The sequence below is a fragment of the Agelaius phoeniceus genome, chromosome 27 (genome assembly GCF_051311805.1).
Source record: "Agelaius phoeniceus isolate bAgePho1 chromosome 27, bAgePho1.hap1, whole genome shotgun sequence".
Lineage (NCBI taxonomy): Eukaryota > Metazoa > Chordata > Aves > Passeriformes > Icteridae > Agelaius > Agelaius phoeniceus.
The window spans coordinates 921033-945287 of NC_135291.1; the positions used below are offsets into that span (position 1 = coordinate 921033).

General features: G+C 64.1%; 1 protein-coding gene across 1 annotated transcript; it reads right to left on the minus strand.

The window, feature by feature from the left end:
* Nucleotides 1-16404: 16404 nt before the first annotated feature.
* Nucleotides 16405-23001, minus strand: LOC143695863 (uncharacterized). Its single transcript, XM_077191071.1, has 5 exons — nt 22231-23001; nt 20868-21845; nt 19456-20445; nt 18145-19164; nt 16405-17761 (listed from the first exon to the last, which is right to left on the minus strand). The coding sequence occupies exons 1-5, from the start codon at nt 22951-22953 to the stop codon at nt 16757-16759; spliced, it is 4716 nt and encodes a 1571-aa protein (XP_077047186.1). The 5' UTR covers nt 22954-23001; the 3' UTR covers nt 16405-16756.
* Nucleotides 23002-24255: the final 1254 nt, after the last annotated feature.

Consider the following 24255-nt stretch of genomic DNA (forward strand, 5'->3'; position numbering starts at 1 on the left):
AAGAACACTTTTAATTTCCGACTAAAAAAGAACACTTTTAATTTCCGACTCCAACATTTATAGATTTCCAGCAGCGATGTCCCCAATGATGTCACTGCTGTGATGACGTCGCAGCAGTGACGTCACTGTCCTGAAGCAGCCTTGGGATAGCCTCGATGGCTTTTTGGCACCGCTCGGCCACCGCACAGCTGCCAGGGCCATCGGGGCCACCGCGACCATCACAGGGACTCAAGAGGAGGTCGTGGATGTCCCCAAGTGTCCCCAGCAGGTGATGCTTGAACAGGCGGGCGCTGGCCTCCCACAGCTGCTCAAACTTGGCCACCGCGGCCACCAAGGCCTCAGGGACATCAGGGGACGCCTCCTTTGTCCCCTCCAGGGCAGCCTCGATGGCCCTGAGCTGGCAGTCCATGTAACTGATAAACTCAGTGGCTTTGTCACACGCGGCCACCAAGCGCTGCAGCGGCTCCAGGGCCACCTCTGCCCAATGTCTCCTCCTGATGGCCGCCCTTGCCGGCCTGGTGGCCACCACAGCCTCTCCCACGGCCTCGTTGGTGGCCGCCGCCACCCGGGCACCGTGCGCAGCCCCCGCTGAGGCCTCCTCATCCCTGTCCGGGGCCACCATCAGCTGCTGGGCAGGGGCCGCCAGGTTGTCCCCAGCTGTCCCCCTGCGGGTGGCCTTGTCCTGCTGGTGCCTGGCCCAGGCGAGGTCCCCGTCCTCGCAGGCATCGCCGAGCTTGGTGACCTCCTCGAGCAGCTGCTTCCATCTCCCCTCGCGCGCGGCCACCAACTCCCGCCAGGCGCTGCCCGCGGCTCTCACACCGGCCCAGGTGGCCCCCGGGGTGGCCCCGAGGGCGGCCAGGGCCTGGCCCAGGGAGGGGACATCGCGGGGGCCATGGGAGGGGTCACCAGGGTGGTCCAGGGCCTTACGGAGGCTCCAGGTGAAGATCCTCAGGGCCGCGTGCAGCAGCTTCGGGGGCACACAGCGCCGCACGCCCCGGCGTGGCCCGGTCACGGTGGCCGTCACCTCGCCCAGGGTGGCCACCGTGGACACCAGAGCCTCCAGCAGCTGGGGAAAGGACAGGGGACGCGTCAGGACCTCAGGGCACCTACAGCCTCCTGGGGCGGCCCCTGTGCCCTCCTGGGGTCCCCTCTGTCCCCCTCCTGGAGGGCTCTGCTGTCCCCTCTGTCCCTCTGTCACCCCCTCCTCCCCTCTGCCGAGCCCTACCACGCTCCCTGCTTTCCACTCTGCCACCCCCTGCCACCCCACCCGCTGTCCCCTCTGCCACCCCCTGCCACCACACTCGCAGCCCCTGTCACCCTCTGCTGTCCCTCCTGACACCGCCCGCCAGCCCCAGTGTCCCCTCCACCCCAGGCATTCCCATCCCCCTCACCCCCTGCCCCAATTTCCCCTCCCTCTCTCTGTCACCTTCTCCCTTCCTGCCCCTCCCTCCTGTCCCCTTTGTGACCTCCTGCCCCCTCCCACCACCCCCATGTCCCCCACATGCCCCATGGCCCCCTCCCGTCCCCGTCCCCCAGTGTCCCCTTTATCTCCCCCCCTCGCACCTCTTGGGGCTCCAGGCTCACTGGGGACTCCCTGGGGATGCTCTGGGGACTCTCTGGGGTTTGAAGGAGACTTGGGCTGTCCTCGGTGGCTCTTTGGCACCGCTCGGCCACCCCACAGGCACTGGGGCTGGTGGGGCCACCAGTGAACCAGAGCTTGCTGGCGTCTGGAACTGCCCCCAGCAGGTGATCCCTGGCCAGGTGGGCGTTGGCCTCCCACAGCCGCTCGGCCTTGGCCACCTTGGCCACCGAGTCCTCGGGGACATTGGGGGACTCCTCATTTCTCCACTTCAGGGTGACCTCGATGTCCCCAACCCTGCACTGCAGCTCCCGGGGGAAGGCGGTGGCTCCGTCACACGCGGCCACCAAGCGCTCCAGCAGCCCCAGGGCCGCCTCCAGCCGCTGTCTCACCATGGTGGCCCTTGTGGCCTCCCTGGCAGCCACCCTGGCCTCTCTCCTCACCTGGGCTTCACGCCCGGCCACCACCTCAGCCCCCTTCTCCCTGCCCAGGGCCTGACCCAGCTCCCCCATGTGTTCCTGAGCTGTCCCATCATGGGCAGCCTCGGCCTGCAGCTCCCTGGCCCGGGCGGTGTTGGTGCCCTCCCTGTTGGCTGCCTTGGTGGCCACCGCCCTGCAGGAGTTGAGGAGCTTGGTGGCTGCCTTGGCCAGCTGGGCCCACCTGTCCACAAGCACAGCCACCGACTGCTGCCACTTGCTGGCTGCCATTGTCACATCATCCCAGGTGGTCCCTGGGGTGCTCCTGCAGGCTGCCAGGGCCTGGCTCAGGGAGGGGACAGGGTCACCATCATGGGAGGTGACATTGCGGTGCCACCAGGTGCCCTCAGTGCAGTACAGGGTGACCCGGAGGCTCTCAGTGAAGGTCACCAGGTCCCGGTACAGGCTCACTGTGGACACAGGCAGCATGTCCTCATCCAGCATGGGCAGGGTGTCCAGCAGCTCGCCCAGGGTGGCCACCACGGTGACCTGTGGCTGCAGCAGGGCCGGGGACAGCTGGGGAGGGGACAGGGGAGGTGTCAGGGACCTGGTGGCACTTGTGGTGTCCTGGGCTGGCCCCTGCCCCCGAGGGGTCCCCTCTGTCCCCTCCGTCCCTTTGTCAGCCTCTTGTTCCCCCTGCCCCATGGCCCCTCCCCTCGGAGCCCCGCCCAGCCCCGCCCCTCTGCTGTCCTCTCTGCCACCCCCCCACCCCCCGTGTCCGCCCTAGACCCCACTGCTCCCTCCCCTCCCCCCACAGTGCTCCCTCTCTCCCGGCCCCCCCCGCCCCCATTGAACCCGTTGGGGCTCCACACTCATTTGGGACACCTTGGGGACACCTTGGGGACGCTCTCGGGGTCGAAGGAGCCTCGGGATGTCCTCGGTGGCACTTTGGCACCGCTTGGCCACCCCACCGCTGCTGTGGCTGACAGGTTCATCATCGATATAGACCTTGTAGATGTAGTCAAGTGTCCCCAGCAGGTGATCCTTGGCCAGGCGGGCGTTGGCCTCCCACAGCCGCTCGGCCACGGCCACCTTGGCCACCAAGTCCTTGGGGAGAGCAGGGGACTCCTCATTTGTCCCCTTCAGGGCAGCCTTGATGTCCCCAACCCTGCGCTGCAGCTCCCGGGTGAAGGCGGTGGCTCCGTCACACGCGGCCACCAAGCGCTCCAGCAGCCTCCGGGCTGCCTCCCGCCGCTGTCTCCTTCTGCTTGCCATAGTGACCAGGCTGGCAGCCACCCTGGCCTCTCTGCTCACCCGGGCTTCATGTCCGGGCACCACCTCGGCCCCCTCCTCCCTGCCCAGGGCCTGACCCAGCTCCCCCATGTGTTCCTGAGCTGTCCCATCACGGGCAGCCTCGGCCTGCAGCTCCCTGGCCCGGGCGGTGTTGGTGGCCACCTTGTGAGTCACCTCAGTGACCATCGCCCTGCAGGCGTTGCGGAGCTTGGTGGCTTTCCTGGCCAGGTCGGCCCACATCTCAACTGGCCAATCCACCGCCTCCTGCCACTTCCTGGCCGCCAGTCTCACATGGAACCAGGTGGTCCATGGGGTGCTCCTGTAGGCGGCCAGGGCCCGGCTCAGGGACGTGGGAGGTGGTTCCTCAGAGGTGCCATTGCGGCGGTACCATGCTTCATCACTGCCACAGGGGCTGCAGTCGAACTCCTTGGTGAAGCCCAACAGTTCACTGTACAGGCACCTTGGGGACTTGGGCAGCATCATCATCTCATTGTCCCACCTGGGCAGGGTGGCCAGCAGCTCGCCCAGGGTGGCCCCCGCGGTGACCTGTGGCTGCAGCAGGGCCGGGGACAGCTGGGGAGGGGACAGAGGCGGTGTCAGGGACCTGGTGGCACTTGTGGTGTCCTGGGCTGGCCCCGGTCACCGAGGGGTTGGTCCCCTCTGTCCCCTCCCGCCCTTTCTATGTCAGTTCCCCTCTCTGCCAGCCCCTGTCTCTCCCCTCGGAGCCCCGCCCAGCCCCGCCCCTCTGCTGTCCCCTCTGCCACCACCGCCACCCCCGTGTCCCCTCCCCGCCGTGTCGCCCCCATTCCCCACTGCACGCTCCTCCCCCTTTCCCCTCCCTCCCTCTGTCACCGCCCCCCTTCCGGCCCCTCCCACCTGTCCCCTGTGCAACCTCCTGGCCCCGCCCACCCCCCCCGTGTCCTCTCCATCCCCCATTGTCCCCTCCCCGCTCCTGTCCCCTCTGTCCCCATCTCCCTCCCCCTGCCCCCATCGCACCTCTTGGGGCTCCAGGCTCACTGGGGACTCCCTGGGGACACTTTGGGGACACTCCGGGGGACGAAGGAGCCACGGGATGACCTTGGTGGCTCTTTGGCACCATTCGGCCACCCCACAGGTTCTGGTGGGACCCCCATGGAAATAGAAGCCGATGATGTCTTGAAGAGTCCCCACCAGGTGATCCTTGGCCAGGCGGGCGTTGGCCTCCCACAGCCGCTCGGCCTCGGCCACCTTGGCCACCAAGTCCTCGGGGACATCGGCGGACACCTCATTTGTCCACTTCAGGGCGGCCTCGATGTCCCCAGCCCTGCGCTGCAGCTCCCGGGGGAAGGCGGTGGCTCCGTCACACGCGGCCACCAAGCGCTCCAGCAGCCCCAGGGCCGCCTCCAGCCGCTGTCTCTCCATGGTGGCCCTTGTGGCCTCGCTGGCAGCCACCCCGGCCTCTCTCCTCACCTGGGCTTCATGCCCGGGCACCACCTCGGCCCCCTCCTCCCTGCCCGGGGCCTGTCCCAGCTCCCCGACTATTTCCTGAGGTATCACATCAAGGGCAGCCCTGCGCTGCCGCTCCCTGGCCCGGGCCGCCCTGTCGAGCGCCTCAGCAGCCGCTTCAATGCCGGTGTTGCGGAGCTTGGTGGCTGCCCTGGCCAGCTGGGCCCAGCTGTTCACCAGCACGGCCACCAACCCCTGCCACTCGCTGGCTGCCATTGTCACACGGTCCTGGGGGGTCCCTGGGGTGCTCCTGCAGGCAGCCAGGGCCTGGCTCAGGGAGGTGACAGGGTCACCATCATGGGAGGTGACATTGCGGTGCCACCAGGTGCCCTCAGTGCAGTACAGGGTGACCCGGAGGCTCTCAGTGAAGTCCCCCAGGTCCCGGTACAGGCTCACTGTGGACTCGGGCAGCAGCATCTCCTCGTCCCTCCTGGGCAGGGTGGCCAGCAGCTCGCCCAGGGTGGCCACCACGGTGACCTGTGGCTGCAGCAGGGCCGGGGACAGCTGGGGAGGGGACAGGGGAGGTGTCAGGGACCTGGTGGCACTTGTGGTGTCCTGGGCTGGCCCCTGCCCCCGAGGGGTCCCCTCTGTCCCCTCCGTCCCTTTGTCAGCCTCTTGTTCCCCCTGCCCCATGGCCCCTCCCCTCGGAGCCCCGCCCAGCCCCGCCCCTCTGCTGTCCCCTCTGCCACCCCCAACCCCCACCATGGCCGCCCCCTCCCCCACTGCCCCCTGCCCCCCCCCGTTTCCCCTCCCCCTCTCTGTCCCCTCCCCCCTTCCTGCCACCCCCTCCTGTCCCTCCCATCCCCCGCTGCCCCTTTCCCCACCCCCCATGCCCCCTGTCCCCCGAGTGTCCCCTCTGTCCCCTCTGCCCACCGTGCCCCCCATCGCACCTCTTGGGGCTCCAGGCTCACTGGGGAGATCTTGGGGACGCTCTGGGGACACTCTGGGACTTGGAGGAGCCTCGGGATGTCCTCGATGGCTCTTTGGCACCGCTCGGCCACCCCACAGGCACTGGGGCTGGTGGGATCACCATTGAAATAGAAGCCGATGATGTCCCCAAGTGTCCCCACCAGGTGATCCTTGGCCAGGCGGGCGTTGGCCTCCCACAGCCGCTCGGCCTCGGCCACCTTGGCCACCAAATCCTCGGGGACATTGGGGGACGCCTCATTTGTCCCCTTGAGGACGTTTTCAGTGTCCCTGAGCTGCCACTGCAGCTCCCGGGGGAAGGCGGTGGCTTCGTCACACGCGGCCACCAAGCGCTCCAGCAGCCCCAGGGCCGCCTCCAGCCGCTGTCTCTCCATGGTGGCCCTTGCTGCCCAGCTAGCAGCCACTGCAGCCTGTATCCTCCTGTCCTGGGCTTCACACCCGGCCACCACCTCGGCCCCCTCCTCCCTGCCCAGGGCCTGACCCAGCTCCCCCATGTGTTCCTGAGCTGTCCCATCACGGGCAGCCTCGGCCTGCAGCTCCCTGGCCCAGGCGGTGGCGGTGGCCTCCATGTTGGCCGCCTCGGTGGCCAAATCCCTGCAGGTGTAGGGGAGATCACTGGCTTTGCTGGCCAGCTGGATCCACCTGTCCACAAGCGCAGACACCGACCGCTGCCACTTCCTGGCTGCCATTGTCACATCATCCCAGGTGGTCCATCTGGTGCTCCTGCAGGCGGCCAGGGCCCGGCTCAGGGAGGGGACAGGGTCACCATCATGGGAGGTGACATTGCAGCGCCACCAGGTGCCCTCAGTGCAGTACAGGGTGACCCGGAGGTTCCTGGTGAATTCCTCCAGGTCCCGGTACAGTTCCACTGCGGACTCGGGCAGCAGCATCTCCTCGTCCCTCCTGGGCAGGGTGTCCAGCAGCTCGCCCAGGGTGGCCACCACGGTGACCTGTGGCTGCAGCAGGGCCGGGGACAGCTGGGGAGGGGACAGGGGAGGTGTCAGGGACCTGGTGGCACTTGTGGTGTCCTGGGCTGGCCCCCTGCCCCCGAGGGGTCCCCTCTGTCCCCTCCGTCCCTTTGTCAGCCTCTTGTTCCCTCGGCCCCCCCTGCCCCTCCCCTCGGAGCCCCGCCCAGCCCCGCCCCTCTGCTGTCCCCTCTGCCACCCCCAACACCCCCCACGTCTCCTCCCCATTGTGTCCATCTCACCCCCCCCTGCCCCCTCCCCCCCCGTGTCCCCTCCCCCCTTCCTGCCCCTCCCTCCTGTCCCCTTTGCCACCCTCTGTCCCCCCTTCCCCCCCCTCGCACCTCTTGGAGCTCCAGGCTCACTGGGGACACCCTGGGGACACCTTGGGGACGCTCCGGGGGTTGAAGGAGCCTCGGGATGTCCTCGGTGGCTCTTTGGCACCGCTCGGCCACCCCACAGGCACTGGGGCAGGTGGGAGCACCAGTGAACCAGAGCTTGATGGTGTCTGGAACTGTCCTCACCAAGTGAGCCACGGCTCGGCGGGCGCTGGCCTCCCACAGCCGCTCGGCCTCGGCCACCTTGGCCACCAAGGCCTCAGGGACATTGGGGGACGCCTCCTTTCTCCCCTCCAGGATGTCCTCCATGTCCCTGGGCAGGCGTGACAGCTCCTGGGGGAAGGCGGCAGCTCCGTCACAAGCGGCCACCAAGCGCTCCAGCAGCCCCAGGGCCGCCTCCAGCTGCTGTCTCTCCATGGTGGCCCTGGTGGCCTCGCTGGCAGCCATCCCGGCCTCTCTCCTCACCCAGGCTTCATACCTGGCCGTCTCATCAGCCACCGCCCTGCAGGTGTTGCGGAGCTCGGTGGCTTTCTTGGCCAGCTTGGCCCAGCTGTCCTTGAGGTTTCCCAGTGATATGTACCATGTGAGGAACGGCCATAGCAGACGCTTCTGGGAGCTCCCTTGGGTGTTGTCATAGGTGGCCAGGGCCTGGCTCAGGATGGTCAGAGGGTTAATATCATCGCTGGTGACATTCCAGGACCGCCAGTTGTCATCGGTGCGGTACAGGGTGGCCCGGAGTTCCCTGGTGAATTCCTCCGTGTCCCGGGACAGGCTCGCTGCAGACCCGAGCAGCGTCTCGTTCTCCCTGGGCAGGGTGGCCAGCAGCTGGCCCAGGATGGCCCCAGCGCTGTCCTGCGGCTGCAGCAGGGCCGGGGACAGCTGGGGAGGGGACACGGGAGCTGTCAGGGACCTGGTGGCAGCTGCGGCCTGCTGGCCTGGCCCCTGTGCCCTCCTGGGGTGCCCCTTGTCCCCTCCCTGGAGGGCTCTGCTGTCCCCTCTGTGCCTTTGTCACCCCCCTGACCCCTCTGCCACCCCCTGCCGCCTCCTGTTGTCCCCCCCCACCTCTCTGTCACCTCGCCCCTTCCTCCTCTGCCCTCCTGTCCCCTTTGCGATGCCCCCTGTCCCTCCCGCCACCCCCGTGTCCCCCCGGTCACCCCCGTGTCCCCTCCGTCCCCCACTGCCTTTTGTCACCCCCCCCCATGTCCCCCCCATCACCCCCGTGTCCCCTCCATTCCCCACTGCCTTTTGTCACCCCCCTGAGTCCCCTCTGTCATCCCCGTGTCCCCTCCACCATCCCCGTGTCCCCTCTGTCCCCCACTGCCTTTTGTCGCCCCCCCCGTGTCCCCTCTGCCACCCCCGTGTCCCCTCTGTCCCCTCCCCCCCACCACTCCGGGACTGTCGCACCTCGAGGGGCTCCATGGCACCTGGGGACGCTCCAGGGACGCTCCGGGGACGCTCCAGGGACACTCTGGGGACGCTCCAGGAACACTCTGGGGACACTCCAGGGACGCTCTGGGGACGCTCCTGGTGACAAACACGCCCGGGTGGCAGTTGGGGACACGCAGGACGGGCGCAGCCAGATGGAGGAAGCAGGAAGAGGTGACATCACCACCCCCCCCCCCCCCCGCTTCCCGTGGGGCCAGCGCTGGGTCCCCAATGTCCCCCCCGAGGCCACCAAGGGGACCCCAATGTCCCCCCGGGGTCCCCAACAAGGCTCAGGTGTCCCCTGATGTCCTACTGGGGACACACCAGGGTCCTGCTGGGGACACTGCGGGGACATCGGGGACATCGTGGCAACCCAAAAGAGGACAGGGGACGTCAGGGTGGCCCCGGTGTCCCCAAGGGAAGGACCCGGGGGTGTCCCCAAGGGAAGGACCCGGGGGTGTCCCCAAGGTCCCCAACAGGACCCCGGTGAGCCCCTGGTGTCCCCAGCTGGACACTGGGGGACACCTGGGGCTTGTGGGGGACATCGGGGCAACACCAGGGCCATGTGGGGACACTCAGGGGACATCGGGGTCCCATTGGGGACATTGGGGGGACACTGGGGACCCTGCCCTGGCCCCTCAGGTGGGGAGAGCACGGGGGACAGTGAGGTCACCTCTTCCTGCTTCCTCCATCTGGCCGTGCCACGTTCCCGTGTGTCCCCAGCTGTCACCTGGGCGTGTTTGTCACCTGGAGTACCCCAGAGTGTCCCCTGAGTGTCCCCAGTGTGTCCCCAGAGTGTCCCCAGAGTGTCCCCTGAGTGTCCCCTGAGTGTCCCCAGAGTGTCCCCTGCGTGTCCCTAGTGTGTCCCCTGAGTGTCCCCAGAGTGTCCCAGGTGGCCATGGAGCCCCTCAAGGTGTGACAATCCCGGCGTGGGGGGACACGGGGGTGACAGAGGGGACAGGAGGGCGAGACAGGAAGGGGGGAGGTGCCAGAGGGCTGGAGGGGACCGAGGGTGGCAGAGGGGACAGCAGGAGGGCGGCAGGGGGTGGCAGAGGGGACAGCGGGAGGGTGGCAGGGGGTGGCAGAGGGGACGAGGGGGTGGCAAAGGGACAGAGGGGACAGCAGAGCCCTCCAGGGAGGGGACAAAGGGGACCCCGGGGGGGCACAGGGGCCACCGCAGGAGGCCACAAATGCCACCAGGTCCCTGACACCTCCCCTGTGCCCTGCCCAGGTGTCCCCTTCTCCGGTGCTCGGGGCTCTGGGGGCCCTGGTGGCCACCCTGGGCGAGGTGGCGGCCACCGTGCCCGGGCCGCAGAGGGACGAGCAGCAGCGCCTGTGCCCAGGGTCCCTGAGCAGCCGTGCCCGGAGCCGCCACAAGGCCCTGACCCTCCGTGCTGTCACCTCCCCGGGCCACCGCCATGTCCCCTCCCTGCGCCAGGCCCTGGCCACCCTCGGGCCCACCCCGGGGCCAGCTGGGCCAAGGTGGGAGCCTCAGCCTGGGCCTGGCAGGGGCTGGCCCCGAGCTGGTACCGGCTGGCCCGGGGCACCTCTGAGCTCTGCGGGGCCCGTGGGGATGAGGCCAGTGGGGATGAGGCCACCACCAAGGCCACCACCGAGGCCACCACCGAGGCCACCACCGAGGCCACCGCCCGGGCCGGGGACCTGCAGGGTGAGGCCACCTGCAGGGACACAGGGTGGGGACAACACGGTGGCCATGGCCCAGCAGCCACCGGTGGCCCTGGACAGGGAGGAGGTGGCCTCGGATTGGGCTGTGCTCAAGGCCCGGGTGGCGGTGGGCACTGAGGAGGAGGAGGAGGAGGAGGAGGAGGAGGAGGAGGAGGAGGAGGAGGAGGAGGAGGAGGAGGAGGAGGAGGAGGCTGCCAGAGAGGAGGAAGAGGCTGCCAGAGAGGAAGAAGAGGCAGCCAGAGAGGAGGAAGAGGCTGCCAGACAGGAGGAAGAGGCTGCCAGAGAGGTGGAGGCTGCCAGAGAGGAGGAAGAGGGTGCCAGACAGGAGGAGGCGGCCACCAGGAGGGGACAGCGCTGGCCGGTGGCCCTGGGGCCGCTGGAGCGCTTGGTGGTGGCCGCGTGTCCAAGAGCCGGGTGTTTCGTCTTTGAGAGGTGGCACCCGCTCGAGGCCATCGAGGCCACCCTGAAGGGGACAAAGGAGGCGTCCCCTGATGTCCCCGAGGCCTCGGTGGCCACGGTGGCCGAGGCTGAGCGGCTGTGGGAGGCCATCGCCCGCCTGGCCACGCGTCACCTGCTGGGGACACTTGGGGACATCTGCAGGCTCCTCACAAAGGGCCCCGGGGGCTCTGGTGGCCCTGGTGGCTCCGATGGCCGCACGGTGGCCGAGCGGTGCCAAAAAGCCATCGAGGACATCCCGAGGCTGCTGCGGGGTCAGTGATGTCACCGCTGTGACATCACTGAGGGCCATGACATCATCGAGGACATCGCTGCTGTCACCTGTCCCCTCCCCACATGGGATTTGAGACGAATCTGGGGAATTTTCTGGGAATTTTCACTGATCCATGTTGGGAGTCTTTTGCAGACGGAGGAGTTCTTGCAGGACAGTGGCCGCACTCAGCCGATGCACAATCCAGCCTGCTTGCACCAACGGGCACCAGCAATGAATAATGGACGTGGTCAGAAATGGGGTCGGTGTAGCCTGGAAAGAGAGACAGGAAGAAGAGTCATCAGGACTCAGCAGGCTTGGGAAAGAGAGAAAAAAGTGAGCCACGGGTGGGCCAGACGACCACAGCAAGACACGAAAAATCAGGAGATCCCATCAGCATTCTAAGTTAGACGCGTGCACAGCTGGGATTGACCAATCGTGTGTTAGCCAGAGACGCGTGGACAGCGGGGATTTATGATCAATAAGGTCCTTTTAGGGATGAGAAATTTGGCTCCACAGGATCCTGGTGGTCACGGGGTGATGGCCCCGAACCTCCGCGCCCCGCGATTCTGGTGGGGAACGCGGGCAGGCCCAAGGTCGTAGCACCAAAGGGACTCGAGGTCGGCGATTTGGCCGCTGCGCAGGGCATCGGAGCCAACCCTCGAGGAGAGGAGAAACCGCTCGAAAGGCTCCTCACTGCCCCGGGGAGAGGGAAAGGGTCCTGGAGCTCCAGTTGTAGACGACTTGAATCTCACCCTGATCAAGGTGAGCGGCCGGGCAGGAGATGGGGTCTGGACATGGAAGGGAAGGTGTTCAGAAACTCCTCCAACACATCCTCTCCAAGAGAGAACAAAAGTGCGATGCTTCCAGCGTGAAGGGACTATTGGGCTTGGCACCGTGATCTCACAGCAGGAGCAGCGGTCGCCTTTGAGATTTCAGCATGGGGAGCTGTGGGGCGGATGTTGTGGGACTCTGTTGCATCTGGCCAGAGTGAGGCCAAAGAGGCGCCTAAATCTGCTGCTTTGTGAGAAATTAGCATAGAGGTGCTGCAAGCCCTAAAGGCAGAGAGGAAAGCAGCAGCGGCTGCTGCTGGGGCTTGTGCAGCCCTTGCCTCTGAGTCAGAACAGCCTCAGGCATTCCCAGCAACTTCAGCTCAGCAGCTGTTTCCTGCCGCCTCAGATATCCCCGCAGGCAGCCCAGGGCCCCTGAGCTCAGAATCGAGCATTGGATGGACCGAGTGCTCCTCCAGCTCCGAGCGGGAATGAGGAAGCTGCTGCCCCTTGGGGGGGGCCGGGCTGTCAGACACAGGACAGAGCTGCAATGGGAGTGAAAAACCTCTCTGGGGATTGGTGTGCAGGACACAGCACAGCTGTAATGGGAGTGAAAAACCTCTCTGGGGGATTGGTGTGCAGGACACAGGACAGAGCTGTAATCAGAATAAAAAACCTCTCTGGGGATTGGTGTGCACAGAACAGGACAAAGCTGTAATGGGAGTGAAAAACCTCTCTGGGGATTGGTGTGCAGAGCACAGGACAAAGCTGAAATGGGAGTGAAAAACCTCTCTGGGGGATTTGTGTGCAGAGCACAGCACAGCTGCACTCAGAGTGAAGAAACTGTTGATGACAGTAATTTAGAAACTAAACCCGCTGTAAGTGAAAAGGATAAGGAAGGAGAGGTTATTGTGAATAATACTGCTATTGAAGAGGGTTTAAAATCTTTGGTGGACAATTTGCAAAAACTGGGAATTGGACAAAAGGATTCGGCTGTCCCCAAAAGAGACTTTTCTTTTGAGAAAATGGGCTTGCCAGTGATAGTGGGTTCAGACAGACAGCCAGGAAAGCGGCCAGCGCCCTCTCAGTTTGTCTCTGAGCCAGCGCTGGAGCCGGTTAAACGAAACCCTCCCTCTCAGGCTGTAGAGAATGAGGAATCAGAGTTGGAATGTGACCCTGAAACAGAAGCAGCTCAGAAACGAAAGTGGAACGGAGTTATTGCGGAAGCTGCTGGGGAAGGGACTTTTCTCTGAAATGATGCAGGGGCTTTTCCCGTGGTGGCCAATGCTGCTGGGAGAGTTTGGGAACCTTTCCACTGGAAGATTTCAGAAAGGTTGAGAGCTGCAATTTCATAATTTGGTTGTTGAAAATCCCAACTCGCGCAGTCACTTCTGCAGTAATATATTTTTACATCTAAAAATAATAAATAATAAACAAAAGTAAGAAATCAATATATCACGGGCATTAAAATATTAAAAAATTAAATAGACAACTAATAAATATTGAAATAGGGACTGTACATGTTAAAATGCTTTTGTGTAACTGACTCAGTGGTGTAAAACAATTCCCTTGTTTCTCACGCCTGGGCCCGGCCTCTCCAGGTGATGACAACAGCGACACAAACCTGAGGAGAATTTATGAATCGATCAGGGGGTGTGAAACAACGGGATGGAACCAGGAGAAGAAATCAAATCCATGGACCCAATCCACAGAGTGTCCAGCAGACAAAGCCAGAGGTTCAAAGCCAACAGGAGCTCCTGGAGCATCCAAACCTCCCGGGAATGTTTGAGCAAGGTCCAAACTCAGGAATGTGTTTGCAGCCCCGCCGCGGGACCGGCTCTGGAGAACGATGGGTTCAGTTAGAGGCGACTTCTTGTGCTAAAGTCCTTTTATAGCCCCTATTAAACGTTGGCAATTTCCGAGGAGTGAACTTTGTTTCTCACACCCGGCTGTGGTTTGGGGGCTGCTGAGCACTGAGCCCGCCCCGGGCGTCGCTGGGACCCCAAAAACCGCAGCCACCCCCGCCCTGTTGGGGATTGGGATTTTCTGTTCTCTCCTTGTTACTTTGGGGTTTTTCCCATTGCGTTGCTGAGAGGCTCTGAGGGCTGAGAAGGCGGGGACGGGGAACTGCTCTGGTTTTTGGGAGTTTCACCGGGAGTGGGGAACAGAGACAGCGGAGGATGGGGGCAGGGGTTGGGGGCAGCGTCTCTCTGTGGCTCTTTGGGCATGGGAGGAGGGCGGCCGGGCTGTGCCTGCAGAGAGAATTCCCTGGCACCGCTGGAGCTCAGCCCTGAGGGACCGATCAGGGTCCGCTCCTGTGCCCCGGCAATCCTGCAATTCCTGTGCTCTGGGAATCCTGAATTCCGTGTGCCCCGGCAATCCTGAATTTCCTGTCCCCCTGGAATCCTGAACTTTGTGTGCCGCGGGAGTCCTGAATTCGTATGCCCTGGGAATCCTGAATTTCATGTGCCCCAGGAATCCTGAATTTTGTGTGCTCTGGGAATCCTGAATTCCGTGTGCCCCTGGAATCCTGGATTTCATGTGCCCCAGTGTCCTGGTGTGACACTGGCACAATGCCAGTGCCCCCATGAGGATGCCCTCTCCCTGGTTTCTGCTGTGAGATGTGAACAGGAATAAGCAAAGCAGGCTCATACTTAGGAAAGGAAAGAAAACAGAACTTTATTAACTACACCACAACTATAGATAAAAGGAACACACACAGGAAAAATGAAAACCTTACAAATACATTTCCTCCTCCCCCCACCAAATTTCCAACACAATACATCTGTTCCTCAAATCACCAACTCTTAGTCCAGCACCACCCTTCAGGCAATCAATCCTCAGTTCATCAAGAGGAGAGGAGTCCTTCTTGTACCATGGGCTTCCCCTGGAAACACAGCTGAAGCCTCGTGTGTTTCCGTGTCACTCGTGGCACCGGCCGGAGTCCATCTGCCATTGTGACCTCTTCCTTTCATGTCCAGTGCTCTCACCACTGAACACGGACCAGAGCTGCTTCTGGGGTTGTCTTTTTAAGGATGCTCTGTCCCGATCCAAAAAAGGCACAGTCTCTCCTTTGGGACACCTGTCCCCACAGTCTCTCCTTTGGGACACCTGTCCCCCCCATATTTTTCACCCCCTGGGGCCGAGGGGCACCAACACTGAACCCTCTTGGTTCTGAGGCATTGCCTCCCCCTAGAATGCAGTCTCTGTGTCACAAGGAACATGGCTCTGTCCATGGCTGTACAAAAAGAGTCCAGCAAAAGCCACTCCATCATCTCTTCCCACTAGGATTCTTCTCTACTCTTCCACTATTTCTCACTCGCCCAGAGCTCTCTCACACTTGCACATTTCCTTCCTCATCTTCCATTCTATCTTCTAGGAGAGGTCAATGATCTGTAAAGTTCTCATTCTCCTAAAAGGGGTTAAAAGCTCCTACAAGCGGCCGGCTGAACCCCCCCCTTCTCCGTCCCAGCCGTGCTGCCGGCACAGGCCCATGTTTATCCATGTTTATCCATGTTTATCCATGTTTATCCATGTTTATCCAGTCTCAAGGTTACAGTCCCAGGCAGTGGCTCTCTCTCTCTCTCCCTCTCTCTCTCTCTTTCTCTCTCTCTCTCTCTCTGTCTCTCAGGGGAGGCTGCCCGATGGCTCCCAGTGTCTCTCTCTCTCTCTCTCTCTTCCACCCTTCCACCCCCGGGCTCAGGCCTACCTCTCCCGGCCACATGGCTTTTCCCCTCTCCCTGCCCAGCCAGCAGCTGGGCCGGGGCAGAGACCCGAACTCTTTCCCCCCGGAACCCAAGAGAGCCTCCCAGGGGCGAGCCCTGCTGTTAACCCCGTGTTCTCAGAGGCGGATCCATGTCCTAATGGCCACATTAGATGCCAATATTAAAATCTGAGCATCCATGGCCTGAGCACAGCATCCCAGAAAACACATTTCCTGTCAAACCACCACACCAATCACAGCCCAGCTGGCTTGGAGAGAGAGTCCGAGACAGCTGCCTTTGTTAATTTTCTTTCCTTTCTATTCCTAACTTAGCTCGCCTTCTGATAAGAACCTTTTCTTCTATTAGTATAGTTTTAATGCAATATATATCATAAAATAAAAATTCAAGCCTTCTGAAACCTGGAGTCAGATCCTCGTCTCTTCCCTCAACACAAGACCCCTGTGAACACGGTCACAGTGCTAGGCTGGGATTAACTCTTTCAGCTGGGCCCCTGTCTCAAAACACCTTCCAGCCGACCTCCAGGAATTTATCCATGTCCTGAACTCCCTTTATCTTCTCTTCTTATATCATTTGAAGCGTGACGCACCCAAAACAAACCCAGATGTGCTTTACCCTCAGCTGATTCAGGATCTAGATCAGCATATTTGATGGCGGTTTCTCTTCACCTGTTTAAAAAATCAGTGTTTGATTCATCATCATTTTGCCTCACTTGGCGAAGCTTTGGCCAATTTACAGCTTTTAGAGACCCCATGTTTTAACCCCCATTCCACGAGGCTTTGATATCATTTTAGTTTTGCCATCTGCTCGGGTGTATTTGCATCCCACCCAGGGTTTCCAAGGGGAAATATCTCAGTGACAGCGCCTTGAAGCAGCTCCCTGGCTGTGCTCCCCTCAAGGAACGTTGGGATGGATTTATTGACCACTCGTCTCTCGATGGGGTCAGTGATGTGTCAGACACAGAGTTCAGATCAGCCCGGTCTGATTTATAGAGAGGACATTAATTAATTTATTTATTTATTTATAGGCTGCATGGTGCACACATGAACGGATAGATTATATTGCACCAACCAGAAGCTACAAGGAATCATCGATAATCAAAATCAGTATCAAATTGCTGGTGATCAATAACAATGTGTAAAATGCAATACAAAAGTGCAAAAGGCAAGGCAGAATTGCAGAAGCCAATGCAGAATTGCAGAAGCCAATTATAAAATGGCAATTCATGGCCTGGCTCTGCTGCGCAGTGGAAAGCTGGAAGCTCTTGAGGGGACTCATTCACCCCTGTCCCTGAGTGTCCCCCCTGAGTGTCCCCAGTGATGTCACCCCAGGAATTCCCAGCAGGATTTGGGACAGTATCATGGAAAATTCCCAGGAAATTCCCCAAATCTGTCTCAAAGACTGCACGGGGAGGGCACTGGTGACAGCAGTGATGTCCCCAATGATGTCACTGCCGTGATGACGTCGCAGCAGTGACGTCACTGTCCTGAAGCAGCCTTGGGATGGCCTCGATGGCTTTTTGGCACCTCTCGGCCACCGCGCAGCTGCCAGGGCCATCGGGGCCACCGTGACCATCATAGGGGCTCAAGAGGAGGTCGTGGATGTCCCCAAGTGTCCCCAGCAGGTGATCCTTGGCCAGGCGGGCGTTGGCCTCCCACAGCCGCTCGGCCACAGCCACCTTGGCCGCCAAATCCTCGGGGATATCAAAGAATCCCTCATTTGTCCCCTTTAGGGCGGCCTCGATGTCCCCAACCCTGCGCTGCAGCTCCCGGGGGAAGGCGGTGGCTCCGTCACACGCGGCCACCAAGCGCTCCAGCAGCCCCAGGGCCGCCTCCAGCCGCTGTCTCTCCATGGTGGCCCTGGTGGCCTCCCTGGCAGCCACCCTGGCCTCTCTCCTCACCCAGGCTTCACGCCCGGCCACCACCTCAGCCCCCTCCTCCCTGCCCAGGGCCTGACCCAGCTCCCCCATGTGTTCCTGAGCTGTCCCATCACGGGCAGCCTCGGCCTGCAGCTCCCTGGCCTCCCTGGTGCGGAAGGCCTCCCTGTCGGCCGCCTCGGTGGCCAAATCCCTGCAGGTGTTGCGGAGCTTGGTGGCTGCCCTGGCCAGCTTGGCCCAGCTGTTCACAAGCGCAGACACCGACCGCTGCCACTTCCTGGCTGCCATTGTCACATCATCCCAGGTGGTCCATGGGGTGCTCTCCCAGGCAGCCAGGGCCTGGCTCAGGGAGGGGACAGGGTCACCATCATCGGAGGTGACATTGCGGTGCCACCAGGTGCCCTCAGTGCAGTACAGGGTGACCCGGAGGCTCTCAGTGAAGGTCACCAGGTCCCAGTACAGGCTCACGGTGGACACGGGCAGCAGCATCTCCTCGTCCCTCCTGGGCAGGGTGGCCAGCAGCTCGCCCAGGGCGGCCACCACGGTGACCTGTGGCTGCAGCAGGGCCGGGGACAGCTGGGGAGGGGACAGGGGAGGTGTCAGGGACCTGGTGGCACTTGTGGTGTCCTGGGCTGGCGCCTGCCCCCGAGGGGTCCCCTCTGTCCCCTCCGTCCCTTTGTCAGCCTCTTGTTCCCCCTGCCCCATGGCCCCTCCCCTCGGAGCCCCGCTCAGCCCCGCCCCTCTGCTGTCCCCTCTGCCACCCCCAACCCCCACCATGGCCGCCCCCTCCCCCACTGCCCCCTGCCCCCCCTCTCCCCTCCCCCTCTCTGTCCCCTCCCCCCTTCCGGCCACCCCCTCCTGTCCCTCCCATCCCCCACTGCCCCTTTCCCCACCCCCCATGCCCCCTGTCCCCCGAGTGTCCCCTCTGTCCCCTCTGCCCACCGTGCCCCCCATCGCACCTCTTGGGGCTCCAGGCTCACTGGGCAGATCTTGGGGACGCTCTGGGGACACTCTGGGACTTGGAGGAGCCTTGGGATGTCCTCGGTGGCTCTTTGGCACCGCTCGGCCACCCCACGGGCACTGGGGCGGGTGGGATCACCATTGAAATAGAAGTCGATGATGTCCCCAAGTGTCCCCACCAGGTGATCCTTGGCCAGGCGGGCGTTGGCCTCCCACAGCTGCTCGACCTCGGCCACCTTGGCCACTAAATCCGCAGGGATATCAGGGGACTCCTCGTTTGTCCCCTTCAGGGCGGCCTCGATGTCCCCAACCCTGCGCTGCAGCTCCCGGGTGAAGGCGGTGGCTCCGTCACACGCGGCCACCAAGCGCTCCAGCAGCCCCAGGGCCTCCTCCACCTGCTGTCTCTCCATGGTGGCCCTGGTGGCCTCCCTGGCAGCCATCCTGACCTCTCTCCTCTCCTGGGCTTCATAGTCCCCCTCCTCCCTGCCCAGGGCCCGACCCAGCTCCCCCATGTTTTCCTGAGCTTTCCTAACAACGGCATCAAGTTCCAGCAGGTCCCTGACCCCTCCGATGTGGATGGCCTCCAATTCGGCCGCCTCAGTGGCCACCGCCCTGCAGGTGTTGCGGAGCTCGGTGGCTTTCCTGGCCAGCTTGGCCCAGCTGTTCACAAGCACAGACACCGACCGGTGCCACTTCCTGGCTGCCATTGTCACACGGTCCCAGGTGATCCCTGGGGTGCTCCTGCAGGCAGCCAGGGCCTGGCTCAGGGAGGTGACAGGGTCACCATCATGGGAGGTGTGAGGACCATCATCATTGGAGGTGACATTGTGGCGCCACCAGCTGTCATCAATGCGGTACAGGGTGACCCGGAGCTCATTGGTGAATTCCTCCAGGTCCCAGTAAAGGCTCCCTGGGGACATGAATGCCAGCATCTCCTCATCCACCCTGGGCAGGGTGGCCAGCAGCTTGCCCAGGGTGGCCACCACGGTGACCTGTGGCTGCAGCAGGGCCGGGGACAGCTGGGGAGGGGACAGGGGAGGTGTCAGGGACCTGGTGGCACTTGTGGTGTCCTGGGCTGGCCCCTGCCCCCAAGGGGTCCCCTCCGTCCCTTTGTCAGCCTCTTGTTCCCTCTGCCCCATGGCCCCTCCCCTCGGAGCCCCGCCCAGCCCCGCCCCTCTGCTGTCCCCTCTGCCCCCCCCCACCCCCCGTGTCCCCCCTAGACCCCACTGCTCCCTCCCCTCCCCCCACAGTGCTCCCTCTCTCCCGGGCCCGCCCCGCCCCCATTGAACCCCTTGGGACTCCACACTCACTGGGGACACCTTGGGGACACCTTGGGGACGCTCTCGGGGTCGAAGGAGCCTCGGGATGTCCTCGGTGGCTCTTTGGCACCGCTCGGCCACCCCATGGCCGCTGAGGCTGACAGGTTCATCATCGATATAGACCTTGTAGATGTAGTGACGTGTCCCCTCCAGGTGATCCTTGGCCAGGTGGGTGCTGGCCTCCCACAGCCGCTCGGCCACGGCCACCTTGGCCACCAAGGCCTCAGGGATATCAGGGGACTCCTCATTTGTCCCCTTCAGGGCAGCCTTGATGTCCCCAACCCTGCGCTGCAGCTCCCGGGTGAAGGCGGTGGCTCCGTCACACGCGGCCACCAAGCGCTCCAGCAGCCCCAGGGCCGCCTCCAGCTGCTGTCTCCTTCTGCTTGCCGTAGTGACCAGGCTGGCAGCCACCCTGGCCTCTCTCCTCACCTGGGCTTCACGCCCGGCCACCACCTCGGCCCCCTCCTCCCTGCCCAGGGCCTGACCCAGCTCCCCCATGTGTTCCTGAGCTGTCCCATCATGGGCAGCCTCGGCCTGCAGCTCCCTGGCCCAGGCGGTGTTGGTGGCCACCTTGTGAGTCAGCTCAGTGACCATCGCCCTGCAGGCGTCGCGGAGCTTGGTGGCTGCCCTGGCCTGGTCGGCCCAGATGCGAACACGCCAATCCACCGCCTCCTGCCACTTCCTGGCCGCCAGCCTCACATGGAACCAGGTGGTCCATGGGGTGCTCCTGTAGGCGGCCAGGGCCCGGCTCAGGGACGTGGGAGGTTCAACCTGAGAGGTGCCATTGCGGCGGAACCAGGCTTCATCAATGCCATAGGGGGTGCAGCGGAACACCTCGGTGAAGCCCAACAGTTCACTGTACAGGCACCTTGGGGACTTGAGCAGCATCATCATCTCCTTGTCCCGCCTGGGCAGGGTGGCCAGCAGCTCGCCCAGGGTGGCCACCACAGTGACCTGTGGCTGCAGCAGGGCCGGGGACAGCTGGGGAGGGAACAGGGGCCGTGTCAGGGACCTGGTGGCACTTGTGGTGTCCTGGGCTGGCCCCTGCCACCGAGGGGTCCCCTTTGTCCCCTCTGTCCCTCTGTCAGTCAGTTCCTCTCTCTGCCAGCCCCTGTCTCTCCCCTCGGAGCCCCGCCCAGCCCCTGCCCCCTCTGCTGTCCCCTCTGCCACCACCGCCACCCCCGTGTCCCCTCCCCGCCGGGTCCCCCCCATTCCCCACTGCACGCTCCTCCCCCTTTCCCCTCCCTCCCTCTGTCACCGCCCCCCTTCCGGCCCCTCCCTCCTGTCCCCTGTGCAACCTCCTGACCCCACCCACCCCCCCTGTGTCCTCTCCATCCCCCATTGTCCCCTCCCCCCTCCTGTCCCCTCTGTCCCCATCTCCCTCGCCCCCCCCCCCCCCGCACCTGTTGGGGCTCCGTCGTCACTGGGGACTCCCTGGGGACGCTCTGGGGACACTCTGGGGTTCGAAGGAGCCTCGGGATGTCCTTGGTGGCTCTTTGGCACCGCTCGGCCACCCCACAGGCACTGGGGCTGGTGGGGCCACCAGTGAACCAGAGCTTGCTGGCGTCTGGAACTGCCCCCAGCAGGTGATCCTTGGCCAGGCGGGCGTTGGCCTCCCACAGCCGCTCGGCCTCGGCCACCTTGGCCACCAAGGCCTCGGGGACATTGGGGGACGCCTCATTTGTCCCCTCCATGGTGACCTCGATGTCCCCAACCCTGCGCTGCAGCTCCCAGGGGAAGGCGGTGGCTCCGTCACACGCGGCCACCAAGCGCTCCAGCAGCCCCAGCGCCGCCTCCAGCCGCTGTCTCACCATGGTGGCCCTTGTGGCCTCGCTGGCAGCCACCCAGGCCTCTATCCTCACCTCGAGTTTATAGGCGTGCTCCTCCCCGCCCAGGGCCTGTCCCAGCTCCCCCATGTTTTCCTGAGGAATCACAAAAATTTCAGCCCTGCGCTGCCGCTCCCTGGCCCGGGCCGCCCTGTCAAGCGCCTCAGCAGCCGCTTCAATGCCAGAGTTGCGGAGCTTGGTGGCTGCCCTGGCCAGCCGGGCCCAGCTGTTCACCAGCACGGCCACCAACCCCTGCCACTCGCTGGCTGCCATTGTCACACAGTCCCAGGTGGTCCCTGGGGTGCTCCTGCAGGCAGCCAGGGCCCAGCTCAGGGAGGGGACAGGGTCACCACCATCAGAGGTGACATTGCGGCGCCACCAGGTGCCCTCAGTGCAGTACAGCGTGACCCGGAGGCTCTCAGTGAAGGTCACCAGGTCCCAGTACAGTTCCACTGCGGACACAAGCTTCATCTCGTCCCGCCTGGGCAGGGTGGCCAGCAGCTCGCCCAGGGTGGCCACCACGGTGACCTGTGGCTGCAGCAGGGCCGGGGACAGCTGGGGAGGGGACAGGGGAGGTGTCAGGGACCTGGTGGCACTTGTGGTGTCCTGGGCTGGCGCCTGCCCCCGAGGGGTCCCCTCTGTCCCCTCCGTCCCTTTGTCAGCCTCTTGTTCCCCCTGCCCCATGGCCCCTCCCCTCGGAGCCCCGCCCAGCCCCGCCCCTCTGCTGTCCCCTCTGCCCCCCCCAACCCCCACCATGGCCGCCCCCTCCCCCACTGCCCCCTGCCCCCCCCCCATTTCCCCTCCCCCTCTCTGTCCCCTCCCCCCTTCCTGCCACCCCCCCTGTCCCTCCCATCCCCCACTGCCCCTTTCCCCACCCCCATGCCCCCTGTCCCCCGAGTGTCCCCTCTGTCCCCTCTGCCCACCATGCCCCCCATCGCACCTCTTGGGGCTCCAGGCTCACTGGGCAGATCTTGGGGACGCTCTGGGGACACTCTGGGACTTGGAGGAGCCTTGGGATGTCCTCGGTGGCTCTTTGGCACCGCTCGGCCACCCCACGGGCACTGGGGCGGGTGGGATCACCATTGAAATAGAAGCCGATGATGTCCCCAAGTGTCCCCACCAGGTGATCCTTGGCCAGGCGGGCGTTGGCCTCCCACAGCCGCTCGGCCTCGGCCACCTTGACCACCAAATCCTCGGGGACATTGGGGGATGCCTCATTTGTCCCCTTGAGGGCGTTTTCAGTGTCCCTGATCCGCCACTGCAGCTCCCGGGGGAAGGCGGTGGCTTCGTCACACGCGGCCACCAAGCGCTCCAGCAGCCCCAGGGCCGCCTCCAGCCGCTGTCTCACCATGGTGGCCCTTGTGGCCTCGCTGGCAGCCACCCCGGCCTCTCTGCTCTCCCAGGCTTCACGCCCGGCCACCACCTCGGCCCCCTCCTCCCTGCCCAGGGCCTGACCCAGCTCCCCCATGTGTTCCTGAGCTGTCCCATCATGGGCAGCCTCGGCCTGCAGCTCCCTGGCCCGGGCGGTGGCGGTGCCCTCCCTGTCGGCCGCCTTGGTGGCCAAATTCCTGCTGGTGCGGCGGAGCTCGGTGGCTTTGCTGGCCAGCTTGGCCCAGCTGTTCACAAGCGCAGACACCGACCGCTGCCACTTCCTGGCTGCCATTGTCACATCATCCCAGGTGGTCCCTGGGGTGCTCCTGCAGGCGGTCAGGGCCCGGCTCACGGAGGGGACAGGGTCACCATCATCAGAGGTGACATTGCAGCGCCACCAGGTGCCCTCAGTGCAGTACAGTGTGACCCGGAGGTTCCTGGTGAATTCCTCCAGGTCCCGGTACAGTTCCACTGCGGACTCGGGCAGCAGCATCTCCTCGTCCCTCCTGGGCAGGGTGGCCAGCAGCTCGCCCAGGGTGGCCACCACGGTGACCTGTGGCTGCAGCAGGGCCGGGGACAGCTGGGGAGGGGACAGGGGAGGTGTCAGGGACCTGGTGGCACTTGTGGTGTCCTGGGCTGGCCCCTGCCCCCGAGGGGTCCCCTCTGTCCCCTCCGTCCCTTTGTCAGCCTCTTGTTCCCTCGGCCCCCCCTGCCCCTCCCCTCGGAGCCCCGCCCAGCCCCGCCCCTCTTCCCCCCCCCACCGCCCCCACCCCCCGCGTCTCCTCCCCATTGTGTCCATCTCATCCCCCCCTGCCCTCTCCCCCCCGTGTCCCCTCCCCCCTTCCTGCCCCTCCCTCCTGTCCCCTTTGCCACCCTCTGTCCCCCTTCCCCCCCTGTCCCACCTCTTGGAGCTCCGTGCTCACTGGGGACTCCCTGGGGACACCTTGGGGACGCTCCGGGGGTTGAAGGAGCCTTGGGATGTCCTCGGTGGCTCTTTGGCACCGCTCGGCCACCCCATGGGCACTGGGGCTGGTGGGAGCACCAGTGAACCAGAGCTTGATGGTGTCTGGAAATGTCCTCACCAAGTGAGCCACGGCTCGGCGGGCGTTGGCCTCCCACAGCCGCTCGGCCATGGCCACCTTGGCCACCAAGGCCTCGGGGACATTGGGAGACTCCTTCTTTCTCCCCACCAGGGTGTCCTGCATCTCCCACAGCAGGCATGACAGCTTCCAGGGGAAGGCGGTGGCTCCGTCACACGCGGCCCCCAAGCGCTCCAGCAGCCCCAGGGCCGCCTCCAGCCGCTGTCTCTCCATGGTGGCCCTGGTGGCCTCGCTGGCAGCCACCCCGGCCTGTATCCTCACCAAGGCTTCATACCTGGCCGTCTCAGCGGCCACCTCCGTGCAGGTGTTGCGGAGCTTGGTGGCTTTCTTGACCAGCTCAGCCCACCTCTCCATGAGCCTTCTTGGTGACGTCTCCCATGTGGAGAACTGCCATTGCCCATGCTCCTGGGGGGTCCTTAGGGTGCTGTCATAGGCGGCCAGGGCCTGGCTCAGGAAGGTCAGAGGGTTAATATCATCGCTGGTGTCATTCCAGT